This window comes from Lathamus discolor, chromosome 2 (genome assembly GCF_037157495.1).
Source record: "Lathamus discolor isolate bLatDis1 chromosome 2, bLatDis1.hap1, whole genome shotgun sequence".
Lineage (NCBI taxonomy): Eukaryota > Metazoa > Chordata > Aves > Psittaciformes > Psittacidae > Lathamus > Lathamus discolor.
The window spans coordinates 116,036,318-116,058,646 of NC_088885.1; the positions used below are offsets into that span (position 1 = coordinate 116,036,318).

Consider the following 22,329-nt stretch of genomic DNA (forward strand, 5'->3'; position numbering starts at 1 on the left):
ACATGAGCAAAAGAGTGGCTGTTTGTTTAACAGCTTAAAACTGATGGGGACAAAAAGGAAGTGGAAAACCAGAAAAATCTGTACAAGATGGTTGTATCTGGAGAGTGGAGTGGGTTACTTTGGGCTCAATTGGAAAAGGCAAAGGAGTGGAAAACTGAGCTGAACTGGAAAAATATACTGCACTCTGTCATGTAGCATCTTGTGTGCTGTGACTGTTCTGGCTACTTAATTTTATGTTTTTTTTAGAAACAAAAAGTATTTTAAAATTGAAACCTATCTGTGCCAATTCTCACAGTAGCTCCTGCTTTACAAATGGAAGGTTTTAGCCAGTTTTGTTCCAGAGGTCATGACAAAACCTAAGTATAGAATATTCAAATGACCTCTAATACTTCTTAAAACAAAACGACTAGCTGCCCCTTCTTTTCTTTTTTTTCTTTCTTTTTTTCTTTTTTTTTTTTTTTTTTTCCTCTCCTGCCTGAAAAGAACTGTTGCTGTATCATAAAATTAGTTGTGTATTTCGACTCTTATTTGGAACCTGGTGAGATTTTTTTCCCAGGCAGATGTAGCAGATGATGCACAAAATCAGCAAGTAAACCTTATCCTTGCTGCAGTTTCCTGGATTGTATCTGGCCTTCCAACAGACAGAGGACTTCAGTCTCAACACTGCTGTTCCCTGCCTTTCACAAATAGCTACATAAAAACTGCATGATCACATAACCTTTCAGATTCACAGGACAACTGTGTCTTGTCACTTACACATGTATTATTTCTTTTCAGGCATTGGAAAAGTACCCCAACTCACCAATGACTGCAAAACAAATACTGGAAGTCATTCAGAAAGAAGGGTTAAAAGAAACAAGGTCAGTGTTTATATGCTCTGTATTTTTGCTATCTCTGTGAAAACCATCTAGGAATGGTATATTATCTTTACAAAACAGAAAGTGCTGGCTAATGGCTGAATTGATTTTCACTACCAAAGTGGGAAATATAGCTGATGGGTTTTGTTTGTTAGTTCACAGCTTTTAAAATGGTTAGTGCTGGCTTAACTTTTTACCTTTAAAAGGAGTCTGTGGGCCAGGTCCAGTTTGATGGCCTTTCTTTAGAAAGACAATGTTATCTGCTTAGGCAGTCCAGTGCTACATCTCATTTTTGCTTAAGGACTGAAGCTTGACAGCTGGGTTGCTTCTGCCACCATGTGCATGAACCAGACATGAGATGGAGCTAGATACACTCTTTTTCTCACTTGGGTTTGTGGTGTGGCACTTAAATCACTGTTAAGACATGCTGGTGACAGGGGTTGTGCTGATAAAGAATTGGGATTTGAGGGAGGGGGGCCTTTGAACACTGGGAGCTAGTCTGTGTGGCTGCAGAGGCTGGATACAACTCAGCATACCTTGGATGTAGACTTCAACTGTGATCATTAAGCTGTTAGAGGATAGGTGGGTTATCCAGAGCCTGTGGAAATAAACAGTTGTCTTCCGTTGATGCCTGGCTGATATTGGCGTGCAGCTCAAGTTGACTGACTGCTTAGTTGATTGACCTGCAGATAGAAACTTGACAGGAAGTAAAATAAGTTAAGGAAAAACTGTTTGGTTGGTGAGGGCCTCCTACAAAATTCAGTTTCCTTTTCTCCAAAAGCTATAGTACAAATTCTCTATTCTAATAAGTTGTTTTAATACTTGTTGCTGTCTCAAAGGAAAGGGAGACATTAACTTTTATTTTAATTGCTTTCTTTTAGTGTGGAACCTAAAGATCTAGAACAAGATCACTCCAAAGCCTGTGTTGAGTAGTAGTAGCACATTATGTCTATTACATCCAAGTTTGTTCTGGTGAACCAGAAGTAACCATGGGACATATTTTTACTGAATTCACTGTTCTTAAAAACCAGAACGTTCTGCATGATCATTTGCGCTACATAATCATGCACTGCTTTGTTGGTAGCCTCATAACATGCTTATAATAGCTGTATTTTGGTAAAATTGTACCTTTTGCAGATATAATATGCTTTAGTGCCAGTCAAGAAATAGTACTTTGAGTATATGTAGTAATGATATCACGGAAACAAGGGCATTAAAACTTTTGAAAACGAATATCCATATGTGTGTTATGCTGCAATGATTTGCATGCAACAACAAAAATCAAGAAAACCCAACTCTGAAAATCCATTTTTATTAAAATACTGCTTCTCACAGCACTGAATGGATTGCTTTCTCGTTATCTCTTGTGATATGAGAACTGCATGCAAGAGGCTTACAAGCCTGATAATAGCATTTCTTTGTAATCTTGAAAATTCTTGCTTTCTGTGAACAGTATGTTAACAAATTTTTCTGTGGAGAATCTATGGGAGGGAGTGAAGGCAGTGTTTTTCTGATATAAATACATAAAATGTGAAAGCCCTTTTCAATTGCTACAGAATAAATAATATGAGGATTCATTTAAAGAGGTTTGAAGCTAGATATTCTTTAATTTCTTTAGTTACTAAGAACCTGAGAGTTGCAGGGAAAGGAGATTCAGACTCATTCTGATTTTTATTCATGGTATTGTGGTGGGGCACTGGAACAGGTTTCCCAAAGAAATGGTAAATGCTCCATCCTTGGCAGTGTTCAAGGCCAGGCTGGACAGAGCCTTCGGTGACATGGTCTAGTGTGAGGCATTCTCTGCTCATTGCATGGGGTTTGGAACTAGATTATCTTAAGGTCCTTTCCAACCCTAACCACTCTATGATTCTATGTATGTGCAGGTGTGTGTGAATGTATAGTAGATTGCAGGCTGCCATATGTGGTCATGATTATTTATGTAACTGGTAAAGTTAAAATTCGATGTTCTTTACTCCTTACTTCAAACATTGGACCTACATTATAGGCTACGTTGTCCTAAACTGATTGGCCTAAATTTTCTAACTTCTGCAATTGCAGAACCAAAAACTGTTGATTCTGTATTGATTTTTCTGAAGTATTTGGATTCTCATTTAACTTCTGATTGTGCATGTTTGTTGATTGGGCCTCAGTTGCATAAGTAATGTTCTGTTTGCACCATCCTTGAATTTAGTCTTCCATTTACATCATCCAGCTCTGCAGTTACTTTCAGTACCTTTCTGCCAGTATGGTACCTTTGTCATTACTAAAGATGATTTTTCCTGGTCTCTATGCTTCAGCCAGCTAAGATGAGCAAGAGATGTAAATTTATGATGTGCAGTCATCTGGTCATAAGCAGTAGAATGGCACTAGCATATTTTATTCTTTATTGATTTGTGTGTTCTGTATTGATTTGTGTACAAGTATGAACTTGTATCAGCAATATGTTACTACTTTAATATACTTATTACTTTATCCTGATTATCAATGTTGGTAGAACCTTGGCAATCCTAAATGAAGTTCTTTAAAAAATTCTCCTCTCTACTGTTCCATTTAGAGATGAATGAGATTAATTGGCTTAGTCATTTTTCAAATATATTGCAGCATTAATTAATCTAAAGCTTTTTGCTGTGGTAGTAAATCTGAATGAATAACGTATGATTTTTCAGCAATCTCATTGTCATTATGTGTAATCTTAAAAAAAAGACTGTCAGACTATTCAGCTTCTTTTCTTTGTTTGCGATAAAGACATCAAGTTGCACATTTAGGGTTTTTTTATTACTCAAACAATTAAATACAATAGAAGGAAAATTCCAAATTTACAAAGCAGATATATGTTAGAAATTAAAATTAAGACTTACTGACATGTCCTGTGAGAGGTTATACACCATATTCTTGTATCTTAATTTTGTTTTCTAAGTATCTTTCCTGTTTTGATGATTGGTTGTAAAATGGTCAGCAGGCAGACAGTTCACTTGCTAACTAGAAAGAGTAAAAACTTTTAAGGCAAACCTTTTGGGGATGTAGAAAATATATGGTTTTCTTCTGGGGGTATGAGGGAAGGTGTTATAAGTATTTGTTTTACATTCATGCATGTACTTTTAGTGAGCAGTGCAAGGCCAACACACCTGGACGCTGAAATCTCTTTACAAAGAAGGACAGGCAGCAACTCACTCCAGGGCACAGTGCCTTGGTTTTTCCTTCCTAGCATCCACTGACCTAGTCTTTCAAAAACATTTCCCTGTCCCACTGTAAATTTCTAGACTTGGAACCTGCTGGATTCTCCTAGCACAAGATTTTGCTCATTTTGCTAGTGTGACAGAGACTACTAGTCAGAGTATGATCCGCTTTAGCCTTAGTGCTCCTTTTCCACTGTGCTGCTGACTCGCTAGTTGTTCTCCATCTTTTATTTCTGCTGTTACTTATTCCTGTTAAAATCTAATATTCACCTTATGAATTGTACTCAGGTCTTCTGCAGACCATTTCTCAAATTTAAGATTGCTGTAACATGTAGTCTTGTCTTTTAGCATGCATGCAACCCTTCTAAATTTAGTGTCATCTGCTTATCAGCGCTTGCTTCCTTTTGCAGCATTGTATTTCTCTGCTTATGAAAATTGCACGAGAAACTATGTCCAAAGACTCGTTAAGTCAGGCTATATGATACCTATTGCTGCTTCTCTAACTACAAGGTCTGCTACTGTGTGATAAAGAAAATTTTGATAGATCTAAAGTAACTTGACAGGTCTGTGTATCACTCAACTTCTTATCTGCTAAATTCTTCTAAATATTTTCTATTCTGTAATTTGGGGGAACTGAAATTCAGTTGCTGCATCTCCACTTTCTTGGTCCTGCCTTTTTTCATCTTTTTTTTTTTTTTTAAGGTAGTCATTAGATGTTTCCCAGTCTTTAAGAACCACTGCTATCCTCTACAAGTTGTCAAAAATGACGAGAATTTGGAGACTGGTCTAGTCAGCTCTAAATACCTTATGGTGAATTTCAACAGATTTAACTGATTTGAGAACATCTAATTTAACTATCTTGTAATAATTTTTTTCTGTGTTTGTTCCTTGTGTTGGTTTTAGTAGCTGTCTAATCATAGACACCTTTCTAATTAGGTGTCAACAAAGACACTACCACTGCTGTGCTTTTGGTGTAAGAGCTCAGTGCCACGCCTTCTTAGAAGAGCAGGCCAGTTTCCTGTTTGTGTGCTTACAGAAATGTCTTTGTGCATGGTGGGTGGGTGGGTAAGATTGCTGAAATTTAATTTCCTGAAACCTGTTTTCTTATTTTTGTTTACCCTTTATTTTCCTAAAAATTAAGAATCATCCCTTCATGAACACTCAATGTTCTCAGCTGCTTCTTCCCCCACTGGGTCACATCAAACCTAAGTAATGCCTTCCATCCTAAATGCATTTTATGTCTTCTGTTCAAGGATTTTTGTCCTAACACAGTTCCAGGAACTTTCCAGGTTCTTCTTTGTCCCTTTGTCTTTCTTTCTCCAAGAGGTGCCTGCATGGTCGTAGTGGGGATATTTAAGTAGGTCACATGTGTTAAAATTTTTGCTGATTCTTACAGAAAAAAATCTCTAATTTTCCTGGTTTCTTGCTGTATTGAACTCTGACCCTAGTACCATTCTTGGTTTTGCCCTGTTTTGTGATTAAGGGAAAATTGCCTGCAGGGCTACCAGGAATAACCTATTTATTCCCTTCTGTTTGGGACACTGCACCTTCATGAGGCATACGACAATGTGAAGGCTGTTTAAGATTATCGGGGAGATAAAATAAGTTAGTATGATTTAGGTGTTTGGATTAAGGAAGAGAAGATTTAGTTTAGATAAGTCTTCCAATATGTAAAACATAGGAAAAAAAGGGAAAAAGTTACCCTGCATGTCTGATATGGATAGGATAAGAAATAAGGCCTTTAAATTGTAGCAAGAAAAGATTCCAATTAGGCAATAGGAAGTTCCTTTTTTTCTTCTAACAGGTATAATTGATTTCTGTCATGGACTGTGGGGGAGATGTGAAAGATCTCTAAATCTTTCTAGTAACAATTTAGATGTGCGTCAGGAGTTATGTAGAGTTGGTTGATCCTGTCTTATGCTAGTTCCTTGTCCTAGTTTATCCCTTGATCCATATTTTTCTATGGATTTTTTTAGGTCAGCTTGCAGTACTTGGGCCATACAGGTTGCTCGAGTCCTAGGGGAGAATATCCAGCCAAATTCTGATAAATGTTTGATGCTAATAACTCTACATTATGTCTTGGCTTTCAGTAGTTCCCTTTCTCCTTTGCTTGGTGAGGCTGGGAAATTGACTTATCTGGGTAAGAATAAAGCCACAGGTTCTCAGTACAAGTTAAAAGCCAATAAACTTTCAAAATGGGACAAGCAATGTTTAATTTTTTGGAGTGCAACTTTAGCCCATAGATGTTAGCTATGTACTTTTCTCCTCCATTACACTCAGGATTGTGAACCCTGGAATGGGATAATTTCATAGTATTTTTGCTGTTCAGCTAGAGTCACTGACCTCTGCATTGTCAAATGACTGACTGTTCTGTTCGGGCAATTCATAAAAGAGGTTAAAAAAATCCTTTCATCTCATTCTGTTTTTAATTTTTCATCGGGAATCTTATTCTTCTTTTTCTCGACGCTTCTTTGTTGATCTTAATTTCAACTAGGAAAATCATGGCATCAGTCCTAACTCTTCCTTCTCCTCCTTTTTCTCTCTGCATATTTTGTCTTTTGCTACACAAGATTAAGCTACCTATTGATATTGTTGTGACAGTATTCTTTCAGAAGACTGAGATGCTTGCCACTGGCTCTGGCAATAGCAGTGTTTTTCTGCACTCTACCGCGTTGATAATATCTATCATGAATGGTATCATAACATATTATGTCTTTTGAGTCTAGGAAAGCAGAAAAGTATGACCCTAATAAATTTCAAGATACTCTTACTAGATTTTACACTCTTTGTGCAGAAACACTAAACTAGTGGGTTAGCTAGAATTAAACCCACTTTGAACTTCTGAGTAGTGTCATCGATGGAATACAACACATGATCTGTGCAGCGTATGTCTTAAGCTTTGAAGTAAGATGGTACTCCTGCAAATATTACCTTCACTTCCGAATCCTTTTTTCTTTTTGACACTGTCTGTTTAAGCTTTTGCATACTTCATCCTTAGAGCTATTGTCTTAAATATAAAACCTCTTCTGAATACTGCTGTTTCTGTAAATAGCTAAATGAGCTGGCAACTGTCTCCTGTTGTTTATCATTTTCAAGTTCCTTTTTTCTGTATGCATGTAGACAAAGAAATTTTTACTTCTTTTCTTATAAAGTAATTTCAAGATACCATTGTGATTCATAATAATTAACAAATTTTAGTTTTTATATTTCACTTACACAAAAAAAAAAGGGAAAAAAAAGGAACAAAAAAGGGGTAAAAAAGGGAAAAATAAAGGAAAATAAAAAGGCAAATGCCCACCAAAAACCAAAAGCTTTTAAAAATTTCAATGAAAGAACCAGTCTTTTTCTTAAGGCTCTGATTGTTAATGGAAGGGTACAGATAGTGCAGAGGCTTCTGTGGTTGCATATGTCTGGTAGAATTTACTGGGGAGCCTCTTCAGCTGGAGTACACTTTTGTCTTGAAGGTTGTTATTCCCCGCAATGGACTGAAAGAATGCCTTGATGGGAAAAGGGAAAGAAAGTTTTTTTGCATTCTTTATCCTGGCATTATTAGGTTGATTTTTATGCCTCTACAGATGTGGCACTTTTGGCTGTAAAGCAGTGAAAGAAACAAACTTTAAGTACAACCCATCTTTCTGCATAAATTCACTTCAGACACCTCTTTGAAAGGCTGTTTTTCCCAGTATAACAGCAAACTGCCTAATTTGGTAGGCAGTTGTGATAGCAGCAATTTACCAGCTGAAAAACTCAGGCCTGCTCCTTTTTGCCTAGGCATTCCCGGCATTGTTATGCCATAGTGCAGTCTAACTGGTAAAACCTGATGGGTTTTCCTACATTTTTGCATTCCAGCACTGGAACCGTAACTTGCATCATGACACCAATAACACATTTGTGATAATTATTTCAGATTTTGATAGCCATGTAGCCCTAAAACTACTATGGTATTAATTCAGCATTAATCTTCCCTCTTTGTCAAACTGAGTTGCCATCCATGGTCTCTAATTACCCTAATCCGATGTCATCCTTTTTCCCTTCGCATACATGGGAACTCAAACTCCATCTGTTTGACCATTCTACGTGCCTGAAATTTTCTTCAGTAATACAGTGTGGACATCCCAGATTTCAGTATTTATTTCACATTCTGGCTCAGGACCAACCAAGCTTTCTTCTTTAGTTTGGTTTCAGGACTAATCATAAGGAAATAAAATCACAACTCCATAATTTTATCACATATGGGACCTTCAATACGTGATTTATAACTGTTTAGAAAAGTTCATATGCCTTCCTGTTTTGTACTTTGCCCTGTTTGTCTGTTCTTGAATGTGCAGGTAAAATGAGATTTCAGAACAGCTGATCCTCTGTTTTCTGTTTTTAAGGATTATGATGTTACTGTTATTTTTCCATAAACATTTTTGCTCTTGTAGTGTTCAGTACTTCAGTTCTTCAGTTTTCCATTTGGTAGAATAGTTCTCTGAGTGCTAAAACATATATTGTAACCATCTTCCCACTTGCCATGAAAATAATAGGAAATAGTTCTGCTTGGGCTTGGGGTTTTTTTTATTTTTGAAAAATATCTGCCATAAAGTTGTTTACTTTAAATCTGTGAGCAGCTCTGCAAAACATGTCTGCACTGGGGACTGGGAAAGGAGGAATCCAGCCTGTGTGACATGCTTGCTTTGTATTATCAAAATATTTTTTATTTTTATGTATATTATATGTGTATATATGCACATCTATATATATGTTATTTTTATGTATTTTATTTTACCTGTGTAGCTTCTTAGGTTTCTGCTCCTCCCACCCATGCCTAACCTGTATTTTCTCAAAGAACATCATGTTAGTGCAGTGTAGAAAGCTTTTTTATTGTTTGATGCTTCACTGGTAAAGGAGAGTGGTGCATATGGTCATTTCATAGCCAAGTTATAATAATTCAGTGGGAATGTGAAAATTTTAAAAGCTAATTTATTTAGCTGTAATAAGAAAAATTCTGCTGTTTTGTGATGTGATAAACATGTTTCAGTGTCTAAAGGTCTGTACTGCAAAAGTATTTTCTCTTTGTACGCATGCCCAAGTCCTCTTTGTCACAGCCTAACTTGCTGAAATTCAGATCCCCCTAATATGTGAATGCGAATGCCATAAGAAATATATTTCTTTTTTTTTTTTAATAGAAGAGGAAATCCAGCAAATTAAATGTAACAAATAATGGATAGCAGTGCAGATGCAAATGCTGGTGTTCTTATAAGTTTTAGTAGTTATTTTGTGCAGTAATTACAACAGTTCCTGATAAAGACCATTTTATTTTGAAGTACAACATAAGAAGACAACAGCTGTGACTAAATAGTTTGAATTAGTCAACAAATTCAGTGTAGCTTTTTTTGAATAGTGTAATAATTTCTTTATTGTTACATTTTGATGTTTAAGAACTTAAGTTTTTTTGTCTTTTTCTTATATTGTGTCGCAGTGTAGACTACTACTGAAGAGACTCAAAAGTAATAATCTGGTTCAGGCTGATGAAAAGAGAAACCTCCTGATTTATACATTGGTGTTACCATACTTTTATAGCATTATCCTGAAGTGTATATTGTGTGATAACTTTCTTCCCACATTTTTTCCAGAAAGTGTAACTTCTCTTTTAGCAATATTTAAATATGCTACAGATCTTTTTTCACCTTTGTTTCTGTATTTCAAAGAGTAATTTTGCTTTAAAGTTTGTGTGCACGTCTCAGAAAGAGAAATTAATTAAGGATATCTAAGAGATCTAACGCATTCAAAACAATCAGTTACAGAAGTTATCTTGGGAAAGTTTCATCAGGTAGAATCATAGAATCATAATAGTTAGGGTTGGAAAGGACCTCAAGATCATCTAGTTCTAACCCCCCTGCCATGAGCAGGGACACCTCACACTAAAGCATGCCATGCAAGGCTTTGTTCAACCTGGCCTTGAACACTGCCAGGGATGGAGCACTCACAACTTCCTTGGGCAACCGATTCCAGTGCCTCACCACCCTCACAGTAAATAATTTCTTCCTTATATCCAATCTAAACTTCCCCTGTTTAAGTTTTAACCCGTTACCCCTTGTCCTGTCACTACAGTCCCTAATGAAGAGTCCCTCTCCAGCATCCCTATAGGCCCCCTTCAGATACTGGAAGGCTGCTATGAGGTCTCCATGCAGCCTTCTCTTCTCCACGCTGAACAGCCCCAACTTTCTCAGCCTATCTTCATATGGAAGGTGCTCCAGCCCCCTTATCATCCTCGTGGCCCTCCTCTGGACTTGTCCCAGCAGTTCCATGTCCTTTTCTTGTTGAGGACACCAGAACTGCACACAATACTCCAGGTGAGTTCTCACCAGAGCAGAGTAGAGGGGCAGGATCACCTCCTTTGACCTGTTGGTCACACTCCTTTTGATGCAGCCCAGGATACGGTTGGCTTTCTGGGTTGCAAGTGCACACTGCAGCCGGCTCATGTTCATTTTCTCATCAACCAACACCCCCAAGTCCTCCACAGGTTTGCTCTGTATCTCTTCTCTGCCCAACCTGTAACTGTGCCTGGGGTTGCTCTGACCCAGGTGTAGGACTTTGCACTTGGCATGGTTGAACTTCATGAGGTTGGCATCAGCCCACCTTACAAGCGTGTCAAGGTCCCTCTGGGTGGCATCCCTTCCCTCCAGCATATCAAGTGAACCACACAGCTTGGTGTCACTGGCAAACTTGCTGAGGGCGCACTCAATCCCACTGTCCATGTTGCCTACAACGATGTTGAACAGGATTGGTCCCAACACTGATCCCTGAGGGACACCACTCGGTTACTGGTCTCCAACTGGACGTTGAGCCGTTGACCACAACTCTTTGTGTGCGGCCATCCAGCCAGTTCTCTATCCATCGAGTGATCCATCTTTCAAAATGATGTCTCTCCAATTTAGAGACAAGGATGTTGTGTGGGACAGTGTCGAATGCTTTGCACAAGTCCAGGTAGATGATATCAACTGCTCTACCCCAGTCCATCAGTTCCATAGCCGCATTATAGAAGTCCACCAAACTGGTGAGGCAGGATTTCCCCTTAGTGAAGCCATGCTGGCTGTCACCAAACACCTTGTTGTTTTTCATGTGCCTTAGCATGCCTTCCAGGAGATCCTTAATCCATTCTCTCAGCAGTGCCAGTGTTTTGGTTTGTTTGTTTGTGGTTTTTTGTTTCTTTTGGTGGTTGGGATTTGTGTGTGTGTGTCCAGTATGTGTCCTGTAGCATACAGCATGAGACCTTCCACAGTCTGCAGAAGGTTTTCCTGTTCTTTTATCCAAAGTCTACCTGCAGTTCTATAAAATGAACCATGACTGTGTGAAAGGTAGGTAGATACGTATGGTGTTTGATTTTACTACCTTTATTAACCTGCTTTGCCAGCATCTTTTGAAGAGGAGTAAGGACACAGAAATGCTTTCCAGTAATAGTTGTCCATTGTTGCCAAAACCTTCAAAAATATCTTTCAGAAACAGAGATTTGATAGAATGTGTTCTTCCTTATGCCGTTGTTCTCATGTGAAGATCTGTCACATTGTTACACAATAAACTACTTCTAAAATACAAGTCAGAAACAAGATCTGCAAGAAAGCTTAGTATCAGTGCGTGCTAGTCAGGGGCAAAGTGCAAGAGCTGTTGCTGAGTAGCCAGCAGCCCTGTTCAGCTCTGTTGTGCTTAGAAAAGGCAAGAATAATCTACTGCATTTTCTTTCAGAAGTACTTGGCAAATGCAATTCATCACATAAGCCTGTCAGGAGCAGCCATACATATCAAACTTTCAGACACAGTATGATATGGAGACTTTAGCTAAAAGGAGTCACCTTTTGAAAGAACAGTAAGGTAAAATATTCTTAGGAAAAGAGTTTTATGCTGTTGAAGACTTAAAACCTGCAGTGAAAATTGAAGTCTGGCTGGGAACTTGAAGACATGCCTGGTTTAATGGATTGATGAGCTTTTGTTGCAACATCTGAGTAACCTAAGAAGCTGCTTTTTCTTGCAGGTGTGAAATGAATTGTTCTAGGTTTTAACTTGCTAGTTGCTGATAGAGATTTATTTCTTGGGGTTGGATTTATTTTTTTTTTTTTTCCTCCATTTCAGTTTTGTCTGTATTTCTGTTTTGCATTGAAAAGATAGTCTTTAAACCTATTGGTTATTACTGCTTTGAATTTCATTTATCCCACAGCTGACTTTTGTCTTTATTTTTAAAGACTGTGTCTTAAGAGACATGCACAACATCCCACAAAATGGTGTAATATTTTTCTTTTAATGCTATTTCTGGTATTCCATAGCAACTGGGGAAAAAAAAAAAAAGCCTAAAGTAACACTACAACACCGGCAGTGCATTACAAATTTTCCGCTTAGTATTCAGTAAATTGTCAAGTCCTTATTTTCATCATTAGCATATTTTTCACAGAGCAGAAGCATAGCTGTTTCTGGCAGACTGAATTAAATGTGTTTTACTTGAACGTGAAAGAAGAAAACATTGTCAGGCTTTCTATGAAAGCATCATTTTCTAGTAATAATTTATTTTCTGGAACAGTTTGCTGTGGGTGTCTTTTATGTTTCTGTAAAGATCCAGGTATGTGTTTTTGTCTAACTGTAATTAAACCATTTCTTAACTGCAAGGGAAAAAAATAGGAGAAAAAATGTTTTCTTGTGTTCTTCCTATTGCGTGAGCTGAAAATTTTACTAGCTCTCTTACAGTCATGCACTGGCATATTTAATGTTAAATTTAAAATTTTGAAGTATGTTTTTATAGAATCAAGGCCTAAAAAAGCCTCAGAACTTCACTAAGTACATGAAAAAGTACAGGTATAACTGTGAAGAAAATGTTATTACATTCATATGATTTTTTTTTTTTTCCCTAAGGCTAGCTGATAGCAATTCCATTTTATTTATTTTGGATCTCGTAAGTAGTCATCTTAATTATTGTAAAAGTAAATTACATGCACACTCTTTGTTTCAAAACAGATTTTTAAAGTGCCTAAATATCTTTTGCTAGCTTACATACTACCATGTGAAGGAAAAACATGTTTTATGGAAGATCTGATTTTCTTTCAGGGGTAGAGAAAGCTCCCATCTTCTGCTGGTAAACCATATAAACTCTGCCTTTGTCAGTGAGGCTGTTTTATGATAGCTGTATGCTCGAAGCAGTAATCATGTGGAAGCAGTAAACTGTGTGCAGTAGCAACAGAGAACTGAGAACCAAAACATAAATATCAAAATGAAGTGTAAATACAAGAACTTAAATGTTGTATGTATGAGACTGTGTTCATGTGCTTGAGTGTATAGATAGACCCACAAATTCACCTTTGTACGCATACACATGCACTTATATGCATATAAAGTTGTAAACTACAAAATTATGCTCAAATACAGCTTTTCTTCAGTTGTTTCAATAGCAAAGATAATGGGAGGGAGCTCAAAAAATTTCTAAAAACTGTTTTGCTGTTTGTGCTCAGCAGAGTACAAATTGATATTTGCCTCCCCCCTCTCCTCCCTCCTCTTCGTCTACCCAATTTCTTTTGGTTTTCATTTTACTTAGGAGAAAAGGAAAATGGGATTTAGTAGGACTTTTCCTGGAAGGTAGTACTTACTAAAACAAAACCTAAACTAAAGCAAAAAATACCTAACTGTTTCATGCTATTTAGCATCTTAGGGCATCCATAGCTACTGCTGTGTCTTTTCTATGTTTCAATAAGTTTCTTTAAGGTATGTTTATCTGCTATCAGGAATCTGTCAAGGTACACCATTCTGTACCTTTTTTTTTCCCTAAAAGAGCTTAATTTGCGTGCCTTTATATTTCATTTACAAATAAAATAAGGGTAGGATCTAGATAATTTTTTTTTTCTCTTGCAAATGGCCCCCATTACTTGTTACTGCTTTCTTTCTTATGTTACCAATACACCTGGACTGATAAATACTTTAGGTAGCCATTACCAAATATGCAATCGTGAAAAGTAACGTGTCCCCAACAGTCATCACAAAGGAAAATAAAAAGACCTATGAAGGGTAGCAAGAAACTTTTTGAGAAGATATCTTTAAGATTACATGACAAGCAGGAAGTTGTTTTGCTTTTTTAAAGACTGCTTGCTTTGAGACAGAGAATCTTATAGCCAGTGACAATTAGGCAATTTCAGACTGTATGTATACCCTTAACTGTCTGTCCCCTTCATCCAAAATCAACACCACTAAACCCAATCCGTTAACCTTTCTGTTTGTAGTAGTAGCTTAAGGCTCTTAATGTAAACAATTACATCAAAGTATTATTCAGTCAGAAGATGTACTGAACTCTATAAAGTAACATAGTAGTAGCAGCACAGACTGGGATCTACCCAGATTGGAAGCAGCTCTTTGGAAAGGGATCAGGAGGTCCTGGTGAACAAGAAGTTCAACATGAGGCAACAGTGTGCAGCTTCAGTAAAGAAAGCCAATAAGGTGCTGGGTTACATCAACAAGGGCATCATTAGCAGAGATAAAGATGTTGTCATCTCACTCTAATTGGTGCTTGTCAAGCCACACCTGGAATGCTGTGTTCAGTTTTGTATAGCATTTGGTCCCTGCTATACAAAAAAAGATGTGGACAAGCTGGTGAGGGTCCAGAGAAGGGCCATAAAGATGATAAAAGGACTGTGAAGCCTGCTGTATGAGGAAAGGCTGAGGTCTGTATGAGGAAAAAGACTGCTGTATGAGTTAAAAAGTGGGTCTGTTCAGCCTTGAGAAAAGAAGGTTCAGGGGAGACCTTATCAGGTAGCTAAAGGGTGGCTGCAAAACAAGATGGAGACTCCCTTTTTTCAAGGAGTCATGTGGAAAAGATGAGGGGTGATGGACACAAATTACTCCTGATGAGGTGACAAGTGAAAATTTGTCACAATGAGAACAATCAGCCATTGGATTAATCCCTCCAGGGAAGTGGTGAATTCCCCAACACTGGACACTTGTAAGATTCAGCTGGATGGGGTGCTGGGACATTCTGTTGCAGTCATGCTTTACCTTTCCAAGGTTGGACCAGATGATCCTTGAGGTCCCTTCCAACCTTGTATTCTATGATTCTAGTGATACAAGATTATTTGTGCCCAGGTTTACAATCCAGGAATTCATTACATGATCGGTACTATCAGTTGGTTTAATATTATACTTACCATTTAATTATTTATTAAAAATATTTAGACATAGTGATCAGAAGACTGAATTTTGTTTGTGATGCCACAACATGTTACATTTCTTTGGCTTGCTCTTTGTGTGTGTCTGTGTCTCAGTCCCTACATTCAAAGGGACTTTATTAATGACTTCAGCATAATCAGACTTTCTTTCAGATGGAATGATGTGGCTATCAGTAATGGCCGGTCTAAAACTTTTATTTTACTTATCAGTGCTGTGCTTTTACCAATTATTTGACAGTTACTATTGTTATAATTTTAAAACATCATGTGTGACATTTTGAAATTAGACTGACTTTTAGTTATAAGTTGAATAGAAACTGAAGTCTTTCAGTTCCTAACTTAATTAGCTGTTCAAGTCAAAAAAGAATAAATTAATCTAAAAGTAGGAATTGCAACAGCTGGATTAAGTTAAAACACATAAAAGTATCTGCTCAGTCCTCTGGGGGAAGGAAAGACCTTTTGCTATGCTGTTTTGCCAAGTTAAACTCCCTTATGTACAACGAATAAAACTTGAACATTTCACATCCACCCAAATATTTTAATTTGACACAGTACAATAAATCATATGTTGCTATAATTTTAAAGGTACAGGATGTATGTGACTGCCGTTCTGTATGTATTTTCAGGCTTTAAGACAAGCTAAGAGCCCTTAACAAAAATAATTGAAGGACATAATTGACACGTATAAGTCAGTTGTAGTAAGTTGCCTTGATTTTCATGTGAAGTTTCAAAGTATCATCTTGCTTAGAGAAGTATTTTGTAGGAGTAAATATTATTAACAAACAGTAATTTGCTTTTGGATCTAATCTTTTTGAATCAGTTTGATTTTTATGCCTGTGTTGGTGGTTGAGAAAAATATTCTCAAGTGCTGAAAAACTCTTTAAATACAAGAATATTGAGAAAAATATTTTGTAAGGAAAGAGTGTTTCTTTTCATTCATTCTTTCCTCTATGTGATGCAATAAATTTTTGATTTTTTTTTTTTTTTAGTGTGAACTGAAGATGTACAAATAGGTCATTCTCATGTCTTACCCTTTACTCTTTTGGGGTTGGATACAGTGTTTTGGATGCTAAAATGAAACACTTTTTGCACAATTATTCCAGAATTTGACATTTATTTTTAAAATTCTAAATTCCTTCAGCTAGAAGTCATGCCTTTATTGAGAACTAGAGAGAAGAAACAAAGAAAAAAGCTGTGGAGATTCCCCTGAATTTTTGTGAGTGGGAAGGACTGTAATATGATACACTTTCTTTGTTTTGAATGGAATGGAACAAAAATTAAATGAAATGTATTGATTTCAGTCCTTGTCTCACAAAGAGGTTTATTATTATACTTCTGCTTTAAAAGAAGTATGTTTTTTTATTGGAATAGGACATTACAGGGTGCAGTAATAAAGGGGGATAAGAGAGAGGGGAGAGCAAGAAAGAGAAGACCAAGAAAGGGAGAAGAGGAAGAGAGAATAAGAGAGAGGGAACAAGATGTAGAGAAGATAGAGAAGTAGAAAGATAAAAGAGAGAGGGACAGGAAATGAAAGAAAAGAGGAAAAGGGAGAGAGAGAAAAAGAAGAGTTGTACATGACAAGGCACTGGGAAGCTGCAGGAGCGGCCCCTATGAGTTGAGGATGGGGCTGCCCCAGCCAGACACAGGCAATTCCAGCCAACTCTATTGGACCCACTGCAGGGCACTGGTGAGTCCCTTAGCCAAGATTGTGGTGCCTCTGCAGTAGTATGTTTGATAGGGCAAAACTAGCACCCAGGCAGATGAGGAGGTTAAAAAAGTGTGAAACAGTAGTGTCAACCCCAAGGTCAGAGAAGAAGCAGAGAAGGTGCCCCAGGCACCCGAGCAGAGATTCCCTTGCAGCCTCAGCAAGTATCTGCACTGCAGCCCATGCAGACCCTACTGTCAAATATTTTGATATTTCCCAAAGGAGCTGTTGCTCATGGAGAGCCCAGGCTGGAGCAGGAACTGCAGCCCATAGAGGGCCCAAACTGGACCAAACAAAAAGTATCAAGAAGAAGCAGAGGCAGAAAGGAGGTGTTACGGACCAATTGTAACACCCCCATCTACTGCTCAGGGATGGGAAGGTAGACTAGGAATCAGGAGTGAAGGAGGAAAGTTGAGCCTGGAAGTGGGGAGCTGTTGTTTGGTAATTATGGAGGGTTTTTTTTTTTTTTTGTCTTTGTTTCTGTCTACACAAATAAATTTTAATAAATTCATTTTCCCCATGTCCAGTCTGTTTTGCCATTTACACTAACTGGTAAGCAATCTCCCTTTATCTCAACCCATGAGACCTTTTTCTCCTTGTTTCCTTATGAGGAGGAGTGAGTGGCTGGGTGGGTAGCTGGTTGCTGACCAAGGCTAACCCACCCAGAGAGGGAAGAAAGAGAAAGCAAGGAAGACCGTGAGAAGAAGGAAAAAAAAAAAAAATAAAAAGGTAAGGTAAGAGAAAGAGAAGGAAAAGAGGAAAAAAAAGGAGAAGGAAAAGAAAATAGGGGAAAAAGAAGAAATAAGGGGGAAGACAAAAAAGAGAGGAAAGGATAAAAGAGAAAATACAGGGAAAGAACAGAGAGAAGACAATGACAACTAAGAGAAAAAAGCAGAAAGGAAAGAACAGAGAGAACATGAGAGAAGGGAGAGGAGGAGGAGGCAGAGAGAGAAAATAAGAGAGGAAAAGGGGAGAAAAAGCCAAAGAGGAATTAAAGACATGAGAGACAAAAAAGAGGAAGAAAGGAAAAAAAAAGAGGAAAAGAGGAAGAGAAAGCAGAAAGAAGAGAGACAAGAGAGAAGGAAAAGAAAGTGAAAGGAAAGAACAGAAGAAAAGACAGAAATGAAAATGAGAGAAAAGAAAGGATAAAAGGAAACAAGTCCAAGCAAGTCCACTGTGAGTGAAGAATATGTAACTGAATGCTGTTAGCAGTGAAATTAAAATATTTTTACTGACTGGAAGAGCTTGTATGTGGTACTGGTATGTGATAACCAAGACCCCGGGAATTACTTTCCATCAAGTAAAAACTGTAAAATCCTTATGTTTAAATAATTCAGCTTTAGTGGTTTCAGCATTGCTATTCAATGAATAGATAACTTCTTTCCAGGTAAAAATTTCCATAGAAATGGTTATAAGCATTAAAATCTTTCTTACTCATTTGGAAAATTGATTGCATAGGCAGATGGTGATGAGGCTGAAATGACACCACCTAACAAATGCCTGCAGGCCAGCATGTTGACGTGTCAGTTTTTAAGAATGGGCAAAGTTATTAAAACAATTTAATTGGGATAACTCAAACTCAATAAGATTTTTGCTAGTGAGGGTAAAGAAAGAAAAACAAATCACTTTTAAGGTCTATATAGCAATTTGATTTAATGTTGTCCATTCTATCAGGGAGAAATATTATTTAATAAAGTAATCTCCTACTGCACTCATATTAAAGGCTGGTAGCTCAACACTGAGTAACATTCAAGATTTAAAGATTTCTGAAGTGAAAAAATCTGTAATTCTCATAAAAATCTAAACAAGAGTTTTAGACTGTAGTTAGTGAACTTTGCTCAGCAATACTTTTTGATTACTTGGTTTAAATGGTTAAATATTGCCACAATTTAAGCCATTTCTCTGAAATATGCTTTTTAATATTTAATTATAATAGGTCTTATTGCTGTTATGGTTTGCTTCTTGTGTTTTCATTTTGTTACTAGGAGAAGGTGGAAGAAGATGTCTGTGTAAGCATCTATTCTGATTTTATGAACATAGTTGCAATTGGTTTTAACGGCAATGACTGGAAAACTGCATTGAAATCATGTGAGAGAGCAAGGACAAGCCATTGGGCTTGAGTGGAAGAATGTGGGTGGGAGTGGAGCTCTTTCAAGCTTGGTTATTCTGCTTTCCCTCAGCAGGGTGGTACTGATGCTTCTCCCATCCTCTGCATCTTCTCCTGCCAGATGTAGCAACCCAAGGGGTTACAGCTCAGGCGAGGCAGCTGCATCTGGCATGTAGGTTTGGGAGTGGCTGAAGGGAGCATGTTGTGTTACTGACAAAAGGTGAAATTCAGGCATTGCTCTGAGGAGTCTGAAATGGGAACTGGTTGTGTCAGTCTGAGGCCATCCTTCTCCAGTTACTGTAAACTAATATTGCAGCTGAAAGAATAATCCCACTCTCTTCAAGCTGCTTTTCCTGTTCTGGGCTGCCCAGCACCATGGGTGCTGGCACAAGCATTCATATGGCTGTTGGGGAAATTATCAAGATTTAAAGAAAAAAAGGGGGGCGGGGGCAGGGGGGAGTGGGGAGAATGGGGGAAAGAGAGCATATCATAGAGGCAGAAACATGTGGTCTGCCTTAGGGGGAAGCCACTCCAGTTGTTTTGAGTGGCAGAGTTGGCTGCAAGAGACATGAGCCCAGTGTAAATCTTGGTGCGAACCTTGTTGAAAGCAGAAAGTGCTCCATTGCCTTGTGTACAGGTACACAGACGTACTATCACTGGCATACCTGCAGGGTTGTGTCTTGTCATGGGCACAGCTTCGGTAACAAAAGCCCCTGCTGTGGATGATAAGAGAGGCTGGAGATTCTTCTAATCAGTCAAGGGAGGAGCGTGCCTGGAAGCTGTGGCTGCATCAGGATTGTGTTCCTGGTGTAGCATGATAAAGTAGGAGTCCTACTCAGCCTTCTGAACTAGACCTGGCCCACAGTGGTTTTCTGGAAACACTTTGTTTTGACTATTCCCTTTTTCACTACGCAACAGAGCTAATGAAGCTACTGTTGGATATTGCATGGGCTTCCTCTGTGGGTGGTGCAGCACCTCAGAAGTCTTGTTCTTTTCCAGTGTATTTTGTCACTCTATTGCAGGTCTCCAGCAGAGGCAGCTAATCAGAGACATAGCAGTTGCACAGGTTTCCAGGCTTCTTCAGGAAGCTTCAGGGAAAATTTTCTGCGAGCTCCTGCTTCTGGGAACTTCAGAGGCTTGCTGCTGTAGGTCAGGGCTAGCCCCTGGAAGCATTTTGCTTCTGTCAGCTCTTGGGTTTTTTTGGCTACTTGATATCTGTGGGCTACCTCTGTATTTTGTCTTCAGCTTACTTGACCAAGCAGTGTCACGTGCCTGTTTGATGAATGCTTAAGGAGTAGCTGGATAACTGGTAGGCAAGAGTACAGCTCTCAGAGCCCAGGAAATGAGGAGCTAAGAGACCTAGCAGTTATCACAGCATTTAGTACAAGAGGGATGCAATGGGGTGCTGAAAATTAGCTCAGGACAATGTGGGACTCCTTAAGACTGTGCAGTGGTGGTATTGATGTGCATGGTCATCAGCGATTGTTCCTGGCACAACAGAGGTCTTAGCTCAGAGAGAACTCCAGGGCTGAGCTGCTGGGTCTAGGAATGGCGCTGGGGAGTGCTGTGGCTTACCCCTGGGAAGTGCACTCTGGTCAAGGTGCTGCATTGCCAGGTGAAGGAGCTCTGGAAGGAGATGGATGAATAGACGCTGCAGCCTGAGAGGGGACAAACAGGATACCAGCAGGATCTTTGCAGAGGCAAGAACCCAAGCTCTGCAATGTGAAGTAGAGGCAGCTAGAGATTATATTCAAATGAGAGACTGCTGAGATTGGGAAGCTGGAAATTTCTGACATCTGTCAGTAGAAGGAAGATTCTGTCAGTAGAAGGAAGATTCTCTGCCTGCACATAAGGACAGGTGTAGTGCCTTGGAAAGGGGTGAGCAAGATTATCAGTGAGACATCAGAGCCTGCTGCACTTCACCCAAACATGTAAATGGGGAAGAAATACAGGGTGATAATTGTTTGAGACCATATTCTGACAGGCACCCATCAGCCAGCCTCATTGTAGCTGGAGGTTTACCTCTCATTAGGACAAAAGGGCCAAGAAGACTGTTTTATCTTCTTTGGTGAATGAAGATGGCTGATTTCAATGCACATAAAGTCAAGTAAGTGTGGAAGAAAGCCAATATGAATGAACAAGGGCAAATCATGCCTGACCCGCCTTTCTGCTGTGATCAGATGATTAGTTCAGTGCATGAGAGGAGAGCAGTGGATGTTGTTTACATTGACTTTAGTAAAACCTCTGGCAGCATTTCTAATAGTATCTTCACAGTCACATTGAGGAGATAGGAACTCAGTGAGTGGACAGTAAGGTGGATAGAAATTCACCTGGACTGCAGGGCCCAAAGTGTTTTGATCAAAGGTGTTAAGTGCAATTGGTGACCAGTTACTAGGCGGTATTGCTAAGGCATTGATTCTGAGGCTGTCATTGTTGAACGTTGTTATTAAGCACCTGGCCAATGGGACAGAGTGCACATTCAGCAAGTGTGGAGGTGATCCCCAGCTGAAAGGAGCAGGGGACACTGGAAGATGGGGCTGCTGTTCAGAGGGATCAAAGCAGCTGAAAAATGTGCTAACCACATTCAACAAAGGCAAGAGCACATTCCTTCATCTGGGAAATTGTAACCCATACAGCAGTACAGGCTGGGGGCTAACAGGCTAGAAATCAGCTTTTCAGAAAATTACCTGGGATGGTTAACAAGCCAGACGTTAGTCCAGCAATGTGCCCTTGCAGCAAAGAAGCCCATATTGGGCTGTGTTAGCAGGAACATGGCCAGCAGGTCAAGTGAACTGATCCTTCCCCTCTGTTCAGCACTTACGAGACCACATTTGTCCAGTTTGGGGCCCTCTAGTAGAGGAAAGAAATTGAGTGAGTCCTGTGGAGATTCATCAAGATGGCTGGAGGCTACAGCAAATGTTATATGGGAAAGGCTGAGAGAGCCAGGCCTGTTCACACGGAAGAGAAGGCTCAGGGGGATTTCATGGCAGTCCGCAGCTCACTGATGGCAGGGTGTAGGGAAAACGGAGACAGGCTTTTCTTGGAGGTTGTACAGTGACAGCATGAGAAGCAAAGAATGAGAGGCAACAGGCACAAACTGGTACATGTAAAATTCTGATTTGATACTGAGAAAAATATTTTCCCAGTGAGAGCAGTTAAGCACTGAGGAGATTGTCCAGAGAGGCCACGAAGTCTCCATTCTTGGAGATTGCACAAAACTTGACTGGACAAGGCCCAGATTCAAGTGGCTGTGCTTGGAGCAGGAGGCTGGACTAGATGTCTTCTGAAAGCTCCTTCCAGTATAAATTAGG

At 38.9% G+C, this 22,329-nt stretch overlaps 1 protein-coding gene across 5 annotated transcripts in view; it reads left to right on the forward strand.

Moving 5' to 3' along the window:
* ASXL3 (ASXL transcriptional regulator 3) overlaps window positions 1-22,329 on the forward strand; it is a 126,627-nt gene that overhangs the window by 24,200 nt on the left and 80,098 nt on the right. For all 5 annotated transcript variants that reach the window (XM_065668198.1, XM_065668194.1, XM_065668193.1 and 2 more), the window contains one exon: window positions 778-860. In XM_065668198.1, the coding sequence (XP_065524270.1) occupies window positions 805-860 (56 nt within the window). In that variant the 5' untranslated portion in view covers window positions 778-804. The remainder of the gene's footprint in view (window positions 1-777; window positions 861-22,329) is intronic.